Source organism: Notamacropus eugenii, chromosome 4 (assembly GCF_028372415.1).
Source record: "Notamacropus eugenii isolate mMacEug1 chromosome 4, mMacEug1.pri_v2, whole genome shotgun sequence".
Classification (NCBI taxonomy): Eukaryota; Metazoa; Chordata; class Mammalia; order Diprotodontia; family Macropodidae; genus Notamacropus; species Notamacropus eugenii.
The window spans coordinates 71,863,382-71,880,858 of NC_092875.1; the positions used below are offsets into that span (position 1 = coordinate 71,863,382).

At 48.0% G+C, this 17,477-nt stretch overlaps 2 protein-coding genes across 2 annotated transcripts in view; both read right to left on the minus strand.

The window, feature by feature from the left end:
- Positions 1 to 3,556: 3,556 nt before the first annotated feature.
- LRG1 (leucine rich alpha-2-glycoprotein 1) lies at positions 3,557 to 7,732 on the minus strand. Its single transcript, XM_072601848.1, has 2 exons — positions 7,603 to 7,732; positions 3,557 to 6,088 (listed from the first exon to the last, which is right to left on the minus strand). The coding sequence occupies exons 1-2, from the start codon at positions 7,632 to 7,634 to the stop codon at positions 5,065 to 5,067; spliced, it is 1,056 nt and encodes a 351-aa protein (XP_072457949.1). The 5' UTR covers positions 7,635 to 7,732; the 3' UTR covers positions 3,557 to 5,064.
- A 2,924-nt stretch (positions 7,733 to 10,656) lies between these two features.
- Positions 10,657 to 17,477, minus strand: part of SEMA6B (semaphorin 6B) — a 45,373-nt gene continuing 38,552 nt past the window's right edge. The window contains exons 15-19 of the mRNA XM_072601847.1: positions 16,940 to 17,122; positions 16,608 to 16,748; positions 16,311 to 16,388; positions 13,511 to 13,569; positions 10,657 to 13,002 (exon numbers count right to left, since the gene is read on the minus strand). Of these exons, the coding sequence (XP_072457948.1) occupies positions 12,038 to 13,002; positions 13,511 to 13,569; positions 16,311 to 16,388; positions 16,608 to 16,748; positions 16,940 to 17,122 (1,426 nt within the window). The 3' untranslated portion in view covers positions 10,657 to 12,037. The remainder of the gene's footprint in view (positions 13,003 to 13,510; positions 13,570 to 16,310; positions 16,389 to 16,607; positions 16,749 to 16,939; positions 17,123 to 17,477) is intronic.

The following is a 17,477-nucleotide window of genomic DNA, read 5'->3' on the forward strand; positions in this document are numbered from 1 at the left end:
CTTTTTCTGATCATGGCTTTCAGGTAGGCCCACAATTTTTAAATTGTCTCTCCTTGCTCTATTTTCCAGGTCAGTTGTTTTTCCAATGAGATATTTCACATTATCTTCCATTTTTTCATTCTTTTGGTTTTGTTTTGTGATTTCTTGGTTTCTCATAAAGTCATTAGCCTCCATCTGTTCCATTCTAATTTTGAAAGAACTATTTTCTTCAGTGAGCTTTTGAATCTCCTTTTCCATTTGGCTAATTCTGCTTTTGAAAGCATTCTTCTCCTCATTGGCTTTTTGAACCTCTTTTGCCAATTGAGTTAGGCTAGTTTTCAAGGTGTTATTTTCTTCAACATTTTTTTGGGTCTCCTTTAGCAGGGAGCTGATTTGCTGTTCATGCTTTGACTTCATGTCTCTCATTTCTCTTCCCAGCTTTTCCTCCACCTCTCTAACTTGATTTTCAAAATTCTTTTTGAGCTCTTCCATGGCCTGTGCCCATTGAGTGGGCTGGGACACAGAAGCCTTGATTTCTGTGTCTTTGCCTGATGGTAAGCATTGCTCTTCCTCATCAGAAAGGAAGGGAGGAAATGCCTGTTCACCAAGAAAGTAACCTTCTATAGTCTTATTTCTTTTCCCTTTTCTGGGCATTTTCCCAGCCAGTGACTTGACCTCTGAATATTTTCCTCACACCCACCTCACCTCCTGATCCTCCCAGCCAGTGTTTGGGGTCTGAGATTCAAATGCTGCTTCCAGCCTCAGGGCTTTGGGCGGGGGCAGGGCTGCTATTCAGTGTGAGATTAAATTCAGATGCTCAGGTGAGGGCAGGGCTGCCTCTCAGGCTCAGTTCCCTCAGGGAGTTTATGCACAGACCTTCAACAATGGATCCAGGCTCCTGCCTGCTTGGAGAGCCCTGGTCTGCCGCTGCCCCTCAGCTTCTGTCTCCCGAGGGGGCCCGAGCCATGGGGGCACCCCACTCCCCCCTCGACCCACCAAAGGGACTCTCTCACAGACCCCCGTCACCTGTGGTTGGAGGTACTTGTGCGGCCGCTGGAGATCCCGTCCCTGAAGCCCGCTCGGATCTGTTCCTCTCGGTGCCGCGGCCACGGCAGGGCTGTACTCAGCTCCCAGTCCCGGCGCCCAGTCCGCAGCACGAAGGACCTTTTACGAGAGGTTTGCAGGTCTCTCCGGAACAGAAATCTCCCTCGCTCCAATGTTCTGTGGCCTCTGGGTGCAGAATTCGCCGTGAGTTACTTCTTTGTAGTTGTTCTATGGGTTGTGGGTTCGGAGCTATGTGTATGTGCGTCTTTCTACTACGCCATCTTGGCTCCGCCCCGAGACCCTCTTCTTTAGAGTGACTATGTTATGGCTTTTTTCTTCCACTAGAGATTCACTGAAGCCCCCTCCCACAGGGAGCTGAATCAGAATGACCCTGCTAAAAAGGCTGAGTTACATGGTAGTTGGTGGTCAGGGTTGAATCATGCAGTGTTTGAAGGCTGGCTGAACCATACTGCTCCCTTCTACTTCACCATCTTGGCTTTGTCTCCTGTATGCTTTAGAGGTGATTCTTTTTCAGGTATGAATTGAATAGATGCCTACTGAAATCCCTTTCAGTTCTTAAATGCTATAAAAACTACTGTGTGTAATAATGTGAATGATGTTCCAATCTTAAAGTCCCTTCCTTTTCTACTGAGAGGAGAGAGGTGTATTTCATTTCCTGTTCTCAGAGTCCAAGAGTAGTCATTGCAATTAATCTAAATCCATTTGTCTGGCTGTCTTTCTACAAAACTCATTATCAAACTAAATAGAATTCTTGGGTTTTTTCCCCCACCTTAATGAAATCATATAAGGAAGGCTATGATCTAAAATGAAAAGTGGAAGAGCAGGTTCCTCTCTACATTGGGAGAGGAAGTTCTTTCCTGGGAAACTCTTCATAACAATGTAATCACAGATCAATGTAATCAATTCTTTCTTGCTATAATTATTTTAAAAATGTGATTGGGTTATATGGTTCCTAAGGTTCATTTCAGCTCTCATGTTCTACGTCAGAATGTTAGAAAGTCTCAGACATTTTCTTGGCTATATGTTTACATGCAGATGGATACATATATACATATATGTATACATATATACATACACAAACATACATTAGAAATGTGGTAAGCAAATGGAAGAAAATAACCTTGACCCAGCACTTGGCTTCTTCCTGTGCTTCCCCCTGCCATTTCTTTGCTTGGAAAATAAAAAAGAATCTTAGGGTTGAGGACCTCAGATGGGTTCAGGGTTGAGGATCTCAGACTCAAAGAGCCCTTGGCGGTTTGTTGGGAGGGCATGTCCTAAGCTAATATTTATTGAGTATAGGATAACAACAAGACATTAAGCAGAGAATAGCAAGAAATTTCTAACCCTAAGTCAGAGTGAGGTTGTCACTCACATTGTGAGCGATGTTGTCATTTCTGACATTCAGTCAATGGTGAGCTGGAAATGAAGGTTAAAAATTGACAAAGTTTGTGTGTATTTTTTTTAAACTAAAAGCTGTTCTATGTTCCAAAGAACTTGACTCTTAGGATGAAGAGTATTTTTTGAAGAGGAAATGTCTAGTATAGCCAAGGTTCTGAAAGTTGAGGTGTGGGAGAAAAAGCTGTTAAGAGTTTTCTTCTAGCTGTAGCACTTTTGAAAAGTGCTGTAGTTAAATCTCTGGGCTTTAAGTTAAAAGAGATGTAGAGCCCACTATTCCTCTTATAAAGAAAGGAATGGTGCCTCAACTGAGGACTCCAGCTGAATCTAGAAGCAGAGAGAATCTCATGCTCAGAGGAGCTGTCCTTGGTAGTGACCTTCAGAGATGTCAAGACCAGTGAAGCACCATCAAGTATCACCCATGTGAAACCAGCAAGAAGCAAAGATTATCAGAGTCTACATACCATGTTTAATGAGACCAACAGAGCCTAGTGGAGAATGGGAATCAGTCCTAACAGGTGCAGTATGATTATATCATTGGCCCTGCCATATATCCCCACCCTCACTTCCCAATGCTATTTAAAGCACTGGAAAAGGTGTTAACTTTTTATTGCTCCCCAACTCCCCTCCCCCCAAGACAGTGTCAGAAGCAGGGTTTGAGCCCATATCTAACCCAGGTCTAGCACAGTTCAAAGTCCTACTTTCTAGACATTGCTCTATGTGGACCTACATAGACCTCCAGTGTTAGATGCACAAGATATCCTTTTCCACATATGCCCTGGCCACATGCTTCCCATGTGTAAACCTCTCCCTTTGTGCATTCTGATCACATGCATTCCATGAGTATGTGTTCATTTGCCTATTAACAGCATGTGCATTTGTAAGAGAGTGTACCCTAGGCTAACGGGGGAAATGGTCTAGTGCTACTTTTCTCACTGCTATTTTATCAAATGCCTTTCAGTTGAATTAATTGCATCCTCTGTCTGACTAGTAAAAGTAAACATATGGGTGGGAGTTTATGAGCTACAGTTTGGAATGGACATGAAAACACAGAGTTGGTAGAGCCCAGGGGTAAGCTTGTTTGGGGCATACGTGTTGATTGAAGGGTACTCCCAAGTGGTGCAAAAATGTTTTATATTTATTTACTGGTTACATAAATCAAAGAATTTTATTTTTTAAAGTCACAACTGCATTTAGTTTAAATGTACCTCAAGATCCACATTCCAGCAAAAATCCACTGGCCAAACAGTAAGGGAAAAATGATCTTGATTTTCATAGAATCTCAGAGCTAGAAGTGACTTCAGGGTTCATCTTGTCCAACTTATAAGAAGAATCCCTTTTACAATATTCATTCAATTATGCAATAAACATTTATTAAAATCCTACTAAGTGCTAGGTACTGGCATTACAAAGAGGAAAAACAAAGAAAATTGTTCTAACTTGTAAGAAGCTTGTACTCTATTTGGGGGGGAGGGTATGACGTTAAAACAGATAAGTAAATACTAGACATTCTGAGAAGTTAGAAGACAACCAGTAATGTGAAACACCTCAGTTGAACCCCCAGGAATCTAGAGATTCCAAGAGTTGGAGGAGAGGAGGGAATGCATGCCAGACCTCGCAGAGCCTATGTGAAGGCACAGGAATGGAAGATGAAAACAGGAATTTGGGGGAAAGCTAGAATGCCAGCTTGACTGGAATTGAAAATGCCTTAAGGCATGTGAAATCAGCCTGGAAAGGTGGCTTGGATGGAGGACTCCCAGGGACTGTATATCAGCATGTGAGTAATAGGGAACCACCAAAGGCTTTTGAGTAGGACAGTGATGGTGTCAGAAGTGTACTTTCAGATGATTTCAGCATCTGTGTGTATGGTGATTGATTGGAGAGGGGAGGGATCAGAAGATGGGAGACCAATTAGGGAAGTGGTCATTCAGCTTCTGCTAGGTCTCCTGTGATGGCACATCCCAACATTCAAGGGGCTCATTCTACTTCAGAACACTTCCATTAGGAAGTTTGGTAAGCATTTATTAAGTACCTACTATAGGCTAGGCATTAAGCTAAGTGCTAGGGATACAAAAAAAGGCAAAAAGGCAGTCTTTGTCCTCAAGAAGCTCACAATCTAATTACAGAGAAATCTACCTCTCTGAAAGTCTCCCACATAACTCCTAGTGCGGATGTTTGGACCAAATGTTTCCATGGAGACACCATCTCCTTAAGAACACAAATGGCCAAATGAGTAAGAACTATCCCTCAAAAGTCTCCTTTTATCTCTGTTTGGATTCTTATTTGACTTATTTCATATGAGAGCTTACATCTTCAATTAAAATGGAAGAGGAGAGCAATCCTGTTGAGTGTGGTAAGGCTTTAAAGTACCAAGCAAGAGACACTTGGTCAATATTGATGGAATAGAGGAGGGTGGTGGAAGCTTTGGGGACAGGGGAGCCTGGGCTATGGGGATTCTGGGTCTGTCAGGTTCAAGGGTCCAGGGGCTATGGACAAGGGGAGAGCCTTTGGTGAAGCTTTGTCTGGGACTGGCGCTGGGATGTGAGTTCAGGCTGATGAGTACCTAGGGGGATGTGCATAGGGCAAAGCTGAGAAGGAAGAGCCCTATGTTGTGTCCCATAGGACCTAATGCTTGGGACAGACTCTTTTCTTAGCCACCTCCAGGAGTGTCTGGCCTGCTTGGCTTTCAGGGCTATGACAGAGGGTCTTATTCTTGAAGAACATTTTATCCTGGTTGTTCAAAAGCCAGTGGTAGAGACTACATAGCTTCTCATCACATTTCCAAGGATTCTCTGAGAGATCAAATCCAACCTTCATCTGCCCCACCTTATCCAGCAGCCCATCCGGGACCTGTGCCAGTGAGTTGTTGGACAGGTCCAGCATATCCAGCTCACCCAGGGTGCTGAAGATGTTGGGCGGCAGGTTGCTTAACCTGTTTCCTTGGAGGAAGAGGTAACATAGCTGTGGTGTAGCAGAAAAAGTGACCTCGGCCAGAGTCTGGAGCTGGTTACCATCCAGGTGAAGCCTTTCCAAGTGGGGGAGGCCCTTCAGTAGGTTAGCGGGAAGCTCCAGCAACATGTTATCAGATAGGTCCAGGATCTGTAGGGTGGTAAAGTTGAGGAGCAGATCTGGAGGCAGCCTCTGGAGCTGGTTTGAAGACACATCTAGCCAGCTCAAGGCCACCAGCCCCTCCAGCCAGTCCACCTTAAGTGTCTCCAGTCTGTTTCCTTTCAGCACCAAGGAGTGAAGGGCTGCTGAGTTTCTGAAGAGTCCACTGGGCAGCTCAGACAGGGTGTTACCTGTCAGGTCCAGCACCCTCAGGGCGGGTGTGGGTGTCAGGAGCCCAGAGTTCAAGCTGTCAATTCTGTTGCCAGCGAGGTGCAGTTCCTTGAGATTAGGGAGGCCCCTGAGGGCATCACTTGAGAGCTGTGAGAGGTTGGTGTATTCCACAAAGATATAAGTAGTATCCACAGGGAGGCCCTTGGGGAAGCTGTCTAGGGGGCCACAGGTGGCTGATATGCCATTGCCTGGCAAGGTACAGTTACAGGCCTTGGGGCACTGAGGAAGCTCTTGCCCAAGAGATGGAAGGAGCAGAAGAAACAGAAGCAGCTGCATGGCCAGAGAGCTACCCATGCCACCGGCAGCCAAGCTGTGGGCACAAAGAGAGGAATCACTACTTGGATGCTCGGCAATCTTGTCCAAATCACTTCATTTCTCTGGACCTCAGAATAGGGATAAGGCAAGGGGGTAAACCAGATGATTACCTGAGCTTCCTTATAGTTCAAAGAAGTTTAGCAGTAACTTTCTAATAGTTTTTCCCACCTCCATTTTCTCCCCTTCCAATCAACTCTTCACACCTGCCCCAATCCTTTTCTTTTGGAAAGATCTTGTGAAGGCACTCCTCTGTTCAAAAATTTGGCATTTTAAGGCCCCCAACCTGGAAACACTTTCCTTTCTGGCCTTATCTTACGTTGTATGTTCTAAGGTTCCTTCCAAATGATCAGAGGATTTAGAGTTAGAAGGGACCATACATAGAAAGCACGTGGGGCAACCCCCTCCATTTCTGTATGAGGAAACAGAAGCCAGGAAGTGAGTGACTTGCTTAAGATCAAATGCCAGTTAGTGGCAGAGGTAGGCACTAGAATGGAGGTCCTCTGATTCCAAATGAAGCGATAGTTCCAATATACGATACCACTTCTGACATCCCACCTTTTATGTTCGAACATTCTGAGGTCCTGTTCAGTTGTGGCATGGTATTTTGTAAAGCCCTTTACAATTCTGGCATTCTATGAATATATTGAATTTGAACAATGATTCTATTTCAGAAAGAGAGCTCCTGTGACAAGTTCCTTCCTCCAAAAGTCCCTTCCCAGGTTCACATTGTGTCTCTTGTCCAAGTTGTGTTTTCACTCCCTGCTCTCCTTACCCCCCAACATAACTTGGAGGAGGCTGTCATCCTTGTTACCACTGACCTGCGTACCTTTGCTCACACCGTTCCCTTCAGTCAGAATGCCTCCCCCCTATTCTTTCCAGTCATATTATACCTGAAGCATCACTTTCTCCAGGAATCCCTCTGGCTACCCTCCTTCTCAACTGCTCAGAACTCTTGGAATTCCCAGTATCAGAGCTGAAGGAGACTAATTCAATCCCTTCATTTTACAAGAGAGGAAATTGAGGACTAAAGTGACTTAAAGTCAATTAGCTAGTCATCATCTAAGCCGTATATGGCCTAGACTTGGCACAGGGGTATCTTGGCTAATCACCCTGTCCCTTAACATCTCCCTAAGAAGCTGGACAGGTCCCAGAAACAGCCTTCTCCCCTTTCTCTTGCTCCCTTTTCTCCATCCCCAGCTTTCCTGATTAAGGTTCCCCTTCCACTTCTCCCCTTAATTGGGTCCCTCCCTTCTGTCCCAATCCTGGTTTCTCTGAAATATGTCATGTGTGTGTGGGTGTGGGTGTGCTGGCACATACACATGCATGTGCATACACATGCTAGTTGTCTCTACATCTGTGAGTGTCTTTATTTTTCTATCTCTGTGTTAAGGTGTGCGTTGCCTTATCTGTTTCTGTATTGGTGTTTCTGCCTTTGTATTTGTCTGTGTCACTATAGGTCTGTTAGTGAGCTGGATGTGTTTATCCTTGTGTGTGCCTCTGTATCCTTACCTTTGGCCAGGCTCTGAGTTATAGAAGAACATAGTGTTGTCTGTTCAGCTACTGCTCTCTGGCTTTTCTTTCTGGAGTCTTCCTGGGCTAGAAACTTTATACAAAGGTAGGTGGGGCAGGAGACCCGGAAGGACACTCCTACAGAACCCCTACCCATTTGGCACATTCCAGTTCAGGGCCTCTGTGGTTGCTTGCAAAATCACTGCCCACTTAGGGGGAAGAGAAAGGGGAGGAGACTTCTCAGAATAGGTGTCACCCTTGGGGCTAACCATCAAGATTTTTCCTAGATCTTGTTCCTTTGCTCCTATCCTCTGCAAGGGCATGAATCCAAGTTTCAGGATCCTGGGGAAAGAGATGGAAGGTGGTGGTGGAGGAGAGGATCCTAGAACATTAGCATTGAAAGGGTCCATAGAACATGGAACTTCAGCTGATGGGGATCTTAGAACACAGACTGTCAGGGAATGGAAAATTCTTAGATCATATGGCTGAGGGTAGGGGAAAGGGTGGGGCTTGGAACAGAGAACACCCTTGGAGAAGAGACTGTCAGAGTTGGGGTGGTGGTGGTGGAGGGAGAAAGCCCTTAGAGCAGAGAATGTCACTATTGGGAAGACTCTTAGAATAAAGAATGTCTGGGGTGGGGGTGGAGAGCTGAGGGTTCACCTTGCCCAACCCTTCTCATTTGGTAGATGAGGCAATGGAAAGCCGGTGAGGCAAGTGTCTTGCAAAGTTACACATCAGAATTAGTATCGGAACCAGGAGACCCTGGGTCAAGGCTATGGGTGCAGGGTTCTTTTCTCTTCTTTACTTTGGAGTCTGTCCTATGGGATTTCATCATTTCCATGGGGGCCAGAGCTGTTGGTGGCAGAGAATTGTTGCTTTCTGGTTCCTATTCCTGTAGAAGTAGATGGGCCTCCCCATTCTGTCCCGGAAGCCCCTGTGGAGTCCTTCAGCCAGTCATCTTTTTATCCACATTCTTGCCTGGAAACCGCTCCCCCCACTCTCCCTTGCCTAGTCTGTCAGAGACAATGAGGTGCAGCGTAAAGAACTCTGGCCTAGGAGTCAGGACACTGAGATCTAGTCCTTGTTCGACCACTGGCTCACTATGTGTCCTCTGGTAAATCACTTTCCTTCTCTGGGCCTCAGTTTCTTCTTTTGTAAAATAAGAATGTTTGAACTCAATATCCTCTAGGTACTCTTCCCAATTCTTAACATTTTGTGATTATATGATCCTCATACACTGTTGAGAAGGAAGAGGAGGGTAAAGAAGAAGAACACTATTTTATAGAGCAGGAAAGTGAGGCCCTGAGTGGGAGAGGAAGCATGTGGTTAGTCTCCATGTTCTGTTACAATTTGGCTCCCTCCAATTGTCCCACAGCAATGACTTGGTTGCCCAGCCCTCTCCTCAAATGAGCTCAGTGATAACGATATGTAGTTCCCAAAACATCAGACCCACATCCTTCTTCAGTCTCATATACACAGATATACACATGGACATGGAAACATTTAGAGACACACATACAGACACAGACAGGTAGCCCCCGTAATTCAAAGAGGAGAGTATCAGAAGACCTTCAGTCCAGTCCCAGCCCTGCCATAGCTCTGTGTGACTTTGTGATTTACCCTCTCTGCGACTCAATTTCCCCATCTGTAGAATGAAGTTGGAGCTGATGGCCTAAGGAAGTCCCTTCCAGCTTGGACTTCATCATTTGTTCCAAAGTTGCTTCTCTGACACTCCATGTTCCAAGGTCCCCCTAGCTCTGACACTCTGTGTTCCAAGGTCCCCTCTAGCTAGGAGATTCTACATACCAAGGACCTTGCCAGCTCTGATATTCTGTATTCAATCAATCAACCAGCATTTTATTGAGTGCCTACTATATGCAGACAAAAAGGAAACAGTCCCTGTCCCCAAGGAGCTCACATTCTCTAGAAGACAACATGGACAACATATATACATATAAATAAATGCAAAGTAAATATGTACAAAATACGTTTTGACCAGACATGTGATTTCACTGGTGTTAAGAAGGTCCTGGTGAGGAACTTCCTTGACCAATACCAAAAAAAAAAGGAAAAATGTTGGCTCTGGAGTCAGAGAAACTGGATTCAAATACCACCACTGCTGTTTAGTCCACATGACCTTGGACAGATCATTTCATTTCCTTGGGCCTCAGTTCCCTAATCTATAAAATGAAAGATTTGGACTATTGGCCTCTAAGATTTCTTCCAGCTTTAAGTCTATATGAAATGCATACAAAATAAACCCAAGGTAATTTGGGGAATAGGGGAGGCATTAACCACTGAGGGAGGGGAACATGGTCTTCTGTAGGAAGGTGGCATTGGAACTGAGATTTGAAGGAAATCTTAGGGATCCTAAGAGGTTGCAGTGAAGAGGGAGGGCATTGCAGGCATGGGGTACCGTCTGTACAAAGGTCCAGAGAGGGGAGTTGGAGCTTCATCTGAAAAATCTCACTTGAGTTTGAGTGGACCATGAGGAAAGGTGAGTTGGAGTCAGGTTTGGAATGCCAAGAGTTCTAAGGCCTCTCAGATCTGGCATTCTGTGTTAAGGTCCCCCCCAGTTCTACCATCCTATGACATAAGGTCCCTCCCAGCTGTGGCTCCATCCACCCTCATCCTTGACTTCTACGTTCACAGAGGGGTGGTGCCTTCAGCCTTCCAGTGACCCCAGGATACGACCCTATGTGGCTGAGCAGTAGCACCCTAGGGCATAGATACCAACTACACTTATACTACTGCTGCCACTGTAAGATAATGATAATAAAAATAGTTTATACTTCTATAGCATTTCTCAACTTTGAAGTGATTTCCATACAACTATCCTGTGAGGTAGGTAGCATGAGTACTATTATCCCCATTTCACAGGTGAAGAAACTGAAGGTCAGAAATGACTTGTCCAAGGTCACACAGATGGAAAACTCAGGGTTGCCTGACTCCTGGCTCCTTTCTGGTGTGGGCCCCCAGCCACATACCCAGAGCCCTGGGATCCACCACATCAGTCAGGCAGAGGAGAGCCAAAGACAGGGCCCAAGCAGCTGGTGTTGTAAACAGAGTTTTATTTGGGGGAGAGGGGAGAGGGCTAATTCCAGAGTTAATACAGAGCACAGCTGTTGCATGCATGACCTGCAGGTCAAAGGTGGAAGGTCACAGGTCACGAGAGGATGGGAGGTGTTGGGGACCCTCTCCCTACCCTGACCCCTAGGGCCCCCTCCCCTGAGCCACACCAAACCAGAGCCCTTTAGACAGCAGTGGCTGCAGCGTCTGGAGCATGGAGTGAGGGATGAGGGGGAGGCTGAGCTGGAATGGGAGAGGCAAAGACCAAAGCTCCTCCGAGGGCTGGCAGACACACCACTCTCTTCCCTGAGGGGGTGGGATCCCTTGCCACATCTGAGCTGAGCTACATCAAGCCTTGACCTCCTGCTGGATACCAGGACTACCTGCTAGATACCTACCTACCATGCCTACTCAGGCTCGGCCCCTAGCCAGCTAATAAGTGACAAAGATGGCTCCCACCCGCCTTTATCAATGCCCCCTTATCTGAAACAGACCCACAGTCACAACGTACCACCAGCAGCCCCTGTGGACAGATACGCCCTCTCCCACTGCCCCTTTCCTCCAAAATGGACACGGGCATGCACACACTCACACACACATATACCTACCCACCGACCCCCACACACATACACACATACACACACGCACACGCACACCCAACTCATAAGATCCCTGGCCAAGGGAATATCTGGTGGGGGAGGGATACCCAGGGGCGAGGGAGGGGAGGCTCTGTTCAGGCCGGGGCCCCTGGGCGGGGGGCATTTCCTTGGCCTGTCCCACTGAGCCCAATATTGTGCAATTCATTAAAAAAAAAGAAAAGAAAAGAAAAACAATCCGGAGAATGGCAAATAGGAAATTCTAGCCCAGTCTCCAGTCATAGGGATCGTAGGAGTTAGAGCCATAGGGACCTGAAGACACCATCTAGTCCAATCTAGTCCCTCATTTTACAGACAAGGACCCTTAGGCCCCAAGAGGTTAGATGGCTCGGCCACAGTCACAAAGCTAGTCAGAGGCAGAGCTGGGACTCAAACCCAAACCCTCGGACTCCAACTCCTTCCCACCTCAGACCACAACAGCTTCTTCCAACCCCCAAGGGAAGGGATCAACGCTCTTGTGCTTCTTGGATAGTTCCCTGGGGGTGACGCGGAGGGCCGGTGTGAGAAGGAACCCCAACTCCCCATGAGCACCCCGCTCGGAGGAGGACCAGGGCTGGCTGTTGCTTTAATGAGGGCCTGGGGGCCATCTTTTGCCTGGTCAGCTTCTTCCTGTGCCTGAGCTGGCGGGCACTGTGCCTGGGTCCCCTCGCCAGGGAAGTGGAGGCCAGGAGGGTACTGGGGGGCATCGATGGGCTGTGTCCCCCGACTCTTTACTGCACAGGGGGTGCAGTCCTCTCAGGCCCATAGGGGAGCAAGCGGGCAAAGTCTGTGAGTGGGCGGGGGCGGCGGGTGTGGTGGGGCTCCCCTGGGCGACTTTCACTGCTGCCGCTGCCACTGTTGAAGGTGTGTGTACGCCGAAGGGCTGGGGCAGCTGGGCCACTCCTTGTCAGGCTTCCTGTGGGAGGGCTCCAGGGCCGTGAGAGGCTGTCAGTGGCTGGGTCCAGGTGGCCCGTAGGCGCTGAAACTACCCGCCGCCTATCAGGGCTGGCATGGGGTGTGATAGGGAATTCGACGTAAGAGGCTCGGCCTGGCCTGGCTTGGGAGGGGGCCATCCCACCCACTTGGTCCCGGCCCCCAACCATTGCTGAGGGCAGGAAACGCACATCGCCACCTGCCTCTGGGTCTGGCCCATGCCCACCACCACCAGGGTGCAACAGGATGATGGAAGAGGAAGAAGAGGAGGCAGCACCAAGGGACGGGGCATTTCCAGAGGGCTCCCGGAGGACAGTGTGCAGGACTCCTTGACTCTGCTCCCAGCCACGCCGCTGCAGTCCACTGGGACAGCGTTTCTGCTGCAGCGGTGTCTGCTCAGGGGTGGGCAGGAGGCCTGAGGCAAGTTCGTGCTGGCCAGCCTGCAATAAGGCTGCCTGGGGCCAGCCATTCTGCATGAGGGGGGCCAGCAGGGTCTCAGGTGGCCCGGCTCGGGGCCCAGTCCCCCCACGCCGCTCACCCAGGCGGCTCACGCTCACCACCTGGCCCTCCCCACCATGTGCCAGGATCGCCTCCTTGTCCTTGCGGCGAGCCAACTCCCGCCGGTCTCGGTGCCCCACAAACCAGCAGACGCTGAAGCCTGAGACCACAGCCCCAATGACAAAGGCAGCCACTGAGGAAGTCACCAGCAAGTTCACAGACACAAGGCCAGCCCGCTCCTCCATGAAGCTTTCCCGAAGGAGCCCTGAGACAGATGTGGGAGGCAAGCAGGGGTGGGAAGGGTCAGACCCAAGTAGAAGGCACCAACCCTCCTACCTTCCTTCTAGCCAAAGAAGTGAAATTCCAGGGTCTGACTGGGGCTGATGGGAACACAGAAAAGGGGAGCTCCCAGCCCACTGCCTCTCCTTGTCTGTCTTAGCTTGTTTTAGCCTCAGTCTGCCTTACCTATGGTCCTCAGTAGTCAACAATTTGGCCTTAGCCTCTCTTAGCTGGTCTCCATCCATTTCCCTTGGCACCTGTCTCCTTCTGTGCCCATCTCCTAGCCCTGAGGGCCTCAGTGCCCCAACAGGCTTGGTCAGACATAGGCAGCACAGAGCATGATGGGAACAGGTCAGGGCTTGGATAGTGTGGAGTGAGGTGCTAGGGTGGGGGTGGGGGAGGAATTGGAGGGAGGCTAATAAAGATTCCCTTCCTCAGGAGATGTTGCCAGATTGGGATAGGTCAGGCCCCCTCCCTAACCCTAAAGCACTCACCAGTACAGTCCCCTAAGCCAGATGTGCTGCCTCCAGAGATATCCTGGTCAAAGGTAGCCCTGTGGGAAACAAGGAAAAAAATAACTATTTATTAGCCACCTACTATGGGACAAGCACTTTACAATCATGATAACAACTCTGGAAGGTAGCTGCTGTTAACATCTCCATTTTACAGATGAGGAAACAGAGGCACATAGATTACTGAGTGACTTGCCAAGGGTCACACAGCTTTTGTCTAAGGGGGTCCTCTTGACTCCCCAGCATTAGCACTCCAACTGCTTTACTGTGGGGTACAGGTGGAAAAAGGGAGAGTTTGGCGTTCCTTCTCCCTCTTATCTACATCCCTTTCCTCTTGCACCTGGAATGAGTTTATCATTTGATCACAAATTTAAGGCCAGAAGGAACCTTTGAGGTCATCTGGTCCAGATTCCTTGTTTGACTTAGGAGAAAACTGACACCCAGGGAAACTGAGGGACTTGTTTGAGATCATATAGCCAGGAAGTAGCAAAGCGTGGATTCGAACCCACACCTTTGGACACCAAATCCATCATTCCAGTTCTCCAGTCCTTCACTATTAGGGACTGGGCGGGGACACAGGGCAGCCACCATGGAGGCTAAAGAGAAGGCTCCCCTAGCTGCTGGGCTTGTTTCTTTGGAAATCCCTGTTTCTGGGATTCCCAGAATTCCTATTTCAGTAACACTTTAAGACTTATAGAGTGCTTTCCTAAAAATAAATCTGAATCCAGTCATCATGATATGTCCCCTCCATCTTATAGAGGAGGAAAATGGGACTCTTAAGAGGGAAACTGTGTAGCGGGCTGGCACAGAAAATAGGGGCCAAGCTCTATCAGGAAGACTCATTAAATCTGTTCAGATCTGGTCTCTGATACTTACTAAATGCGTGACCCTGGACAAGTGACTTAACCCTGTTTGCCTCAGTCTCCTCATCTGTAAAATTAGCTGGAGAAGAAAAGAATAAACCACTCCAGTATCTTTTGTGGAGAAAACCCCAAATGGTATCTTTTTATATAAATATTTTATTTTTTGAATTGAGTTATTTTATTTGTTTTCAGTGTTTGACAATCACTTCCATTTATCTTAGATTTTTTTCCACTCCCTCCCCCTTATTCCTCCCTTCCTCCCTAGTCCCTCCCTGAGACAGCGTACAATCATAGAGGTTCAACATGTACATTCCTATTAAATGCATGTTGCATAGAAGAATTCAAATGAATGGGGGAAGCCATAAAACAAAACAAAACATAACATAATACAAAAGAAAATGGTCTGTTTCTATCTACGATCCAATTCCATAGTTCTTTCTCTAGATGTGGAAGGTGTTTAGCCTCAAGAGTCTACTTGAAATTTTTTAAGTCCATGCATTTCAGTGAAGTACTAAGTCTACTAGAAAAACTCTTCACACACTGTGGTTGTTGCTATGTACAAAGTTCTCCTGGTTCTGCTCCTTTCACTCAGCATCAATTCATATAAGTCCCTCCAGCTTCTCTGAAGTCCTCTTGTTCATCGTTTTTCATAGCACAATAGCATTCCATTACATTCATATACCATAACTTGTTCAGCCATTTCCCAATTGATGGACATCCCCTTGATTTCCAGTTTTTGGCCACCACAGAGAGCTGCTATAAATATTTTTGTACATGTGGAACCCTTTCCCATTTCTATGATCTCTTTGGGATACAATCCAGAAGTGATACTGCTGGGTGTGGGTATGCACATTTTTGTAGCCCTTTGGGCATAGTTCCAAATTGCTCTCCAAAATGGTTGGATCAGCTCACAGCTCCACCAACAATGAATTAGGGTTCCAACTCTTCCACATTTTCTCCAATATTTATCATCATCCTGTTTTGTCACGTTAGCCAATCTGGTAGGTGTGATGTGGTACCTCAGGGTTGTTTTGATTTGCATCTCTCTAATCAATAGTGACTTAGAGCATTTTTTCATATGATTATAGATAGCTTTAATTTCTTCCTCTGAAAATTCCCAGTTCATATCCTTTGACCATTTATTAACTGGGGAACCCAAATGGTATCTTAAAGAGTCAGATGTGATTGAAATGACCAAACAAGGAGAGGAGAATTAACCTGGGGAGAATGCCGCATCCACATAAGGTGGCCAGGGGTAGCTGAAGGACCACGACTCGGAGGCAGAGGGTCTGAATTAGGCTCCTGACTTGGCTCTGTGACTAGGACTGAATTACTCAAATTCCCTGGGTCTGTTTCCTTAACGATCAAGTGAGAGGCTTAGACCGGAGTTCCTTTTCTGCTCTAAATCTTATGACCTTATGAATCGTGGTCCTGACATTTATTAAACTGTAATCTGTTTGAGGTCAGGGACTGTCTTCATTAACCTGATCTCATCCCTGTCTCCTGGCCCAGGGCTCTGTACACAGTAGAAGATTAGTCACTGTTCACTGTCACCTGGGGGACACTGGGTCCTCTTGGAGGCCCAGTTTCCCCATCTGTGAAATGAGGCCACTGGATAAACTCAATTCAGTTCAATCTCAATCACCACCTACAAACACCTACTATAAGAAAAGGCAGTCATCCACCTTGTGGTCATATTACCTTCAATGTTAGAGAAGAGCCTTGGATCCAGATCCCCTGACACACTTGGTCTATTGGACATGGCCCTGAAGCTCAGAGGCACATACACTCAGGCCACAAAATATCATTTCTAACCCCTCTTTCTCCCCAGAGATGCCCTGAGGGTGCTCTGGAATCCAATTAGTCCCATATGATGCACAGAGAGAGGTGTAAGCATCCTTTCTCAACTTGAGTCATACCTGGTGCCTGGGGCCAAGAAGATGCAGGAGCCATCAGGTGTCCAGCCACAGTAGGGGTCCTGGCTGCCAATGCAGTTCCTGGAGGACAGGAAGGAAAGGGGTGGGGGAGAGGAGGGAGATAAGAGATCCAAGTCCCTTCCTTAGGCCCTGCATTAGGGGCCTGTCTTCCAGGCCTCCCCCAAGCCTCCAGTTTTTCCACTGCTCCCAGAGGACCCAGGTGACCCTGACCTCCAGGCCCAGAGCCAGTTGGTGCCTCCCCTAAACTCAAAGACTAGCCCTAGGCTCACGGAAACTCACTTCATGCAGCCTGAGTGCTGCTGACAGCGGGCCACGGGCACACGGACCACGCACCGAGGGAAGGCCACTAGCAGGGCACTGGCTGTGGGGTCAATCTCCAGGCTCAGAAGCCTCCGGCTGTCCTCAGGGCCACGCCCACACCTGGCAGGAAACAGGATCAGCTGGGCTCTGGGCCAGGGAGGCAGTCAGTGGGGAAGGGGGAACTTTGGGCTGGGTTGGGGCTGTTCTAATAAGCAACCCTCCCTGCCCATCTTGCCAAGCTCCTAAGGAGACTGCCACAGCTCACGGAGCTGGGGACAAACTCAAGCAGACCCCTCCCAGCATGCCCCCACCTGTCGGGCCGGTAGGTCTCAAACTCCTCCAGAAAGACACTCTGCTCAGCGGGACCCCGGGGGCTGCTATTGGGTTGGATTAGGAACTTCAGCACGGTGCCCGTGTCAGAACCCAGGAACACAACGGTCTGGTTCCCCCAAGGTCCTGCACTGGTGTCCACAGCTACTCGGGTCAGCTGGTGCCTAGTGCCCAGGGAGAGGAAGGAAGGTCAGGTGGCTTTCTCCCTGGCCATGCCCACTGAGGGACAGCTGCATACCGGCCTTACTCAGGTGAGCGTATTTTAATAGGCATGCAGGACCTTGCCACAGGCCCACACAGCCCATTACATCTACCTAAGACACCCACATAGAAATATGTGGGGACTAACAGAACCATACATGCCAATAAACCACGAGAATACAATGCCTCTCTTTGCACATATTAGACACTTGATAAATGTGGGGACTGTTGAATACCAACACAATATATGTACAGACCAGTACCCACATATACACCCAAAGCCAAGTCCGTTCTTCCCCTACATCCAATTCTCCTGGC